The 4,853-nt window shown below is 48.2% G+C and overlaps 1 protein-coding gene across 1 annotated transcript in view; it reads right to left on the minus strand.

Annotated features, from left to right (window-relative positions):
- LOC102824676 (plectin-like) overlaps nt 1-4,853 on the minus strand; it is a 70,906-nt gene that overhangs the window by 43,745 nt on the left and 22,308 nt on the right. Inside the window, exons 2-3 of the mRNA XM_006874121.1 lie at nt 2,695-2,839; nt 1,451-1,545 (exon numbers count right to left, since the gene is read on the minus strand). Coding sequence (XP_006874183.1) covers nt 1,451-1,545; nt 2,695-2,839 — 240 coding nt within the window. The remainder of the gene's footprint in view (nt 1-1,450; nt 1,546-2,694; nt 2,840-4,853) is intronic.

The following is a 4,853-nucleotide window of genomic DNA, read 5'->3' on the forward strand; positions in this document are numbered from 1 at the left end:
GACTCCCTGGGTGAGGGTCTTCTTGGGTGAGGGTCTTCCAGAGCATGAGCTCAGGGTACTTCTGAGCTTCCTCACGGCCCCCCACCCCCACGAGCCTGCACAGCTCACAAGCTATGACGTCCACCCTGCGTCAGTCTCAAAAATCTCTCAGAAACACCTTCCTTTTTGTTTCTTTTTAAGAAATTTATCAAACCATGGCTTAAAAAAACCAAGGAAGTGTTTATTCCCTGGGAAATATGTATGTTTATGTGGTGCTGTAGAATAAACACTGGACTGCTAACAGAAAGGCCACCAACTGTTCCTTGGAAACCGTGTACAGGGTAGCTCTGAGTCATAATCAACTCGATGGCACTTAATAATAAAAACAACATAAGCAGATAAGAAAGGACTCCTGGTGGCACCGAGGGTTAAGCATTGGTCTAACTCAAGCTAGTGGTTCAAATGCAGCAGCCGCTCCACAGAGAAGGATGATGAGGCTCTGTGATCCGCTCAAGATGGCAGCCTTAGAAACCTGATAGGGCAGTTCTACTCGATCCTATAGGGTCTCTGTGACTTGGAATCTACTCACTGGCAGTGGGTTTTGTTTTAATAGATAAGAGGGGCAAAGAAAAAAAAAAAAAAATCAAAGATAAAGTAGTGATTTGGGCCAGCACTCTATCTTGTTTCACTTTGTTAAGGGACTTTGGGAGCTATGGTCTCAGAGGGCGATTCTGGGATCTGGACCACCCCTGCAGAGCTTGGTGTTTCCTTTCGGAGGCACTGTGAAGCCCTCCTGGATTTAAAGTCTTCTTTCTCCTCCATGCCGTTGCCCCCTCCCCAGGCATTTAGGAAGGAACATGCCCACATTCCACTTCTAGGCCTGAGAGCCAACTCCATCATATACACGCTGTTAAATCACACTGGACAAATGATTTAACCTCTCTGGGCTTCAGTTTCCTCGAGGATTGACCTGACAGATGCAAACACGGAGGGCAGAAGAAGCCGGACCTTGGTCAGTGGGGGCTGCGGCACAAGACAAGGAGCTTGGGCACAGACGGTCTGGCCCAAAGGCTGGCTGGGCAGGGCAGGTGGGCAGGGCAGGTGGGCAGCTCCAGGGACTCTCCTCTGCAGCCTGCCAGCCCTCGGGGCTGTCCTGGACTATAGTTTGCTCCTGAGTCCGAAGGGCCCAGATGATGATGATGGACAGGCAAGGAGTCCTTGCCCTGGCTTACAACTAGCCCTCAGCTGGTACCACCCCCTCTCCACACACCCCGCCCCCGCAATGCAAAGGGAGTCACTTCTCCCTGGGATAAACAGCACCCGGGCATCACTTCCTAAAAGTCGGACTGAGTGGCTAGAACGTCCGTTCCCCCATCAGGGGTCATTTAGGACCAGAACTTCAGTTCCCCCATCAAGGGGCAGCTCTCCCACCCCCAAGCCCTGCAGGTGGGTGGGTGCATGTTGTACTTACCTTGCGCATCTTGTCCAGGGGCTGCGACTTGATGATTTTGCGGAAGAGCTGGAAGCCAAGCTCCTCCAGCTGGAAAGTGGCCAGGTAGCAGATCACTGAAGACAGGTGGACAGAGGGAGTGTGGGCTGAGTGGGTCCCTGGTCCCCACGGAAGGACTGCCCAGGTTCAGGTACAGCGCTATCACTGCCCTAAGAAACCCCATAATGTGCGTATGCTGCCTGAGTCCTCTGTGGCCACTGCAGTGAACATGGTGGCTCTATACGATGAGCACTGGACTCTGAACCACAAGGTCCATGGTTCGAGCCCACCAGCTGCTCTGTGAGACAAAGGAGATTCTGCTCCTGCAAAGATTTAAAAAGCCTCGGAACCCCTATCCTGGCTGGCTATGAGTCGGAACTGACTTGATGGCACTTCACAACGATGACAAGAAGCTGAGTAGAAAGTGCTGTAGGAGGGGACGTGGGTGGGTGGAGGCTTGTCTGACCACAGCCTCACAGGAATAGACCTTGAGAAGCCTGAGGAGCTCAGATATCACCCCCCATTTTTGTTTTACAGTTGGCAGCTGCCCAGAATACAATGACAAGTCATGTTCATCTGGGACACAGAACCCGTCCTCCTAGAGGTCAGAGTTCTTGGGTGTCCTCCAGGTCCCCTGGGTGACAGGTTGTAACGTTCTGGATTCTAGTTTATTCATGAAGACACGTGAGGAGGTCAAGGGCACCTGGAAGTCAAATGTAGCCAGGCTTGGTGAGGGTCCTTGGAGCCAGGGGATGTTTCTATATCACCTGGTGTGATGGAGACTGGAAGCTGTAGCCCCTGCCCCCCGACCCTGGTAGGGTAGAGTCCACAGCTAGGAGAACCTTCCTCAATGGAGGCACTGGGTGATGGCTACCACTCACCACCCACCCTGAAGCAGTGGCCCACAGAAACCCAGTGAGGAAGGCATCACATGAAACTCCTCCCCCAGGATTGCAAGGGCTGCCCACAGGTCTTGGAGTTGGAAGTCAGGAACTTGGTCCATAACCCAGACTGTGCCTCTCTCTTAGGGAAGCTCTGTTGGTCTTGAGGCTGGACCCAAAGTGGCCTTGGTCCAGCCTGGGATCTCAGTTGGCATGTCTAGAAGGTAGAGGAACACCCCCAGCCTAGCCACTCAGGGGTAAAGTGAGGTGAGAGCTCTGGAAGCCCCCCAGGAAGCAGAACACTCAGACAGCCAGGAGTTGGTGTTAAAGGGGACAGGTACTGACCTTCAAAGAGACTGTAGTCCACCCACAGGCAGAACTGCCCGTCTCGCACGTAGAAGGCATCCACAACGATTTTCAGTAACTTCCGGTACTCCAGACACCCAGACAGAACCTCCAAGATAAATGCCCGCTTTGGGGGGCTCAGCGTCTGGGAGGGTTACAGGCAGAGGCTAGAAGTGAGCTTGGTGAGAAGGAGCAGGGGACAGTGGTCAGACGGTCAGGAACACAGGAGACCTCAGGCCCTGAGGGTCCCCAGGGAACTGACCCCACCGGTTCCCTTGTACTTGTGCCAGTGAAGTGAGTTCAGAGCCAGAAACAAACATGTCCAAGATGAGACATTACAAACAAAGAACACAAGGTGCCAACTAGCTGGGAGGGGGAGCCCTGAGGAGGTCACGGCTGACAATTCCCACGTATCCTACCCCTTAGGAACGATTCTGGGTATGTGTCCCATCCGTGTGATATGTTACTTATCCAAAGAGGGAACTGAGTTTTAGAAAAGAAGACTGAACATGTTGCCAAAACAACAGGAGAGAGAGTGATGAGGACGCTGTTGGCCTTCCCGGAAAATGACCTGGAAACGGATGTTAGGAACCTTGTGTTTTCCAAGTCCTTTAATCCCATAATTACACTTCTGGGAATCTAAGGGAATCAGCCGGAATGCAGGCATATCCAAGCATAAACAGGTATCAGGGTTATGTGAAAAAACCTACATGTCGAACAGCAGGAGAATTGGTTGGCAGAATAGAATAGAACAAAGGCTTAAGTACTCAGAAGTTAACCAAACTGTTGGTGGTTCAAATCCATCCAGAGGCACTTTAGAAGACAGTTCTAACAGTCTGCTTCCAAAAGGTCCCAGACAGGAAGCCCCTGTGGAGCACTTCTACTCGGTGTACACATGGCCACTATAAACTGGAATTGATTCAATGGCAACTGGTTTGGTTTGGGTCAAATATGGAAGGTAAGTCCATGCTCTGTCGTTGTTGTTGTTAAGAACCGTCGAGTCAGTTCTGACTCATAGCGACCCTGAATAGGGTTTCTGAGGAGTAGCTGGTAAGATCTGAACCACCAACCTTGCAGTCAAACGCTTACCCTAAGTGCCACACCAGGACTCCATGCTCCATAGTGTGGCACTATTAGACAAAGATTCTGGAAAACTTACAATGAGATGGCAAAGTAACTAATACATTGTAACAGTGAGATGTGAAACAGTACTTAAAATGATATAACATAAAAATGTGTATTTTGAGGGAAAAACAAGAAAATCTGTATCACGATCCTTGTAGTTATTATTGGTAAGTGTGCTGGAGTACTGTCAAATCTGACTCAGCAACACTGTATAGGGTTTCCAAGAAGCAACTGGTGAGTTTGAACCTTCAACCTAGCAATTCAAATGACCTTGTGGTACAGTGCATTATCCTACAGCGTCATACACCGGGATTCCTTATTAGAATACTAGCAGCAGTTAAAGCACTGTAACATGGAAATGTATGGGCTATAGTTAGTACACTCTAATGAAAATATATGAGCTATAGTTAGTACACAGTAACATGAAAATGTATGGGCTATAGTAAGTACACTCTAACATGAAAATGTATGGGCTATAGTTAGTACACTGTAACATGAAAATGTTGGCTAATGCCCCATCACTAACACAATATAACATGAAAATATACACCAGGATCCCAGCAGATTTAAAAGACCTATGTGGGGAGGGAAACACACAAATAGCAGTGTGGGAGGCTGGGTAATTAAATTTAAATTTATTGTGGTTAAACAAATCTCTTGTTGTTGTTAGGTACCAACTCACAGCGACCTATGCACAACAGAACAATCAAATAAGATAGATAAAGCATTGGAAACAATTCAAACCCTACAGAAAGAGGTGCAAACGATTAATAATAGAATATCAGAAATGGACAATACACTGAAAGAGCAAAGGAGTAGAATTGAAGAGATAGAAGCCAGAACTAGTGAACTAGAAGATAAATCTCTCAACACTACTAAGTTAGAAGAGAAAAAAAAAAAGGATAAAAAATTCTGAAGAAGGCCTAAGATTGAAAAAAAAAGATAAACATTCAAGACACTCAATGAACTGCAGGAAGGACAGACCCTAAAAGACAATCAGCAAGACATATCATAATCTCCAAAATCAAAGATAA

Source organism: Chrysochloris asiatica, unplaced genomic scaffold, assembly GCF_000296735.1.
Source record: "Chrysochloris asiatica unplaced genomic scaffold, ChrAsi1.0 scaffold00262, whole genome shotgun sequence".
NCBI classification, from domain to species: domain Eukaryota; kingdom Metazoa; phylum Chordata; class Mammalia; order Afrosoricida; family Chrysochloridae; genus Chrysochloris; species Chrysochloris asiatica.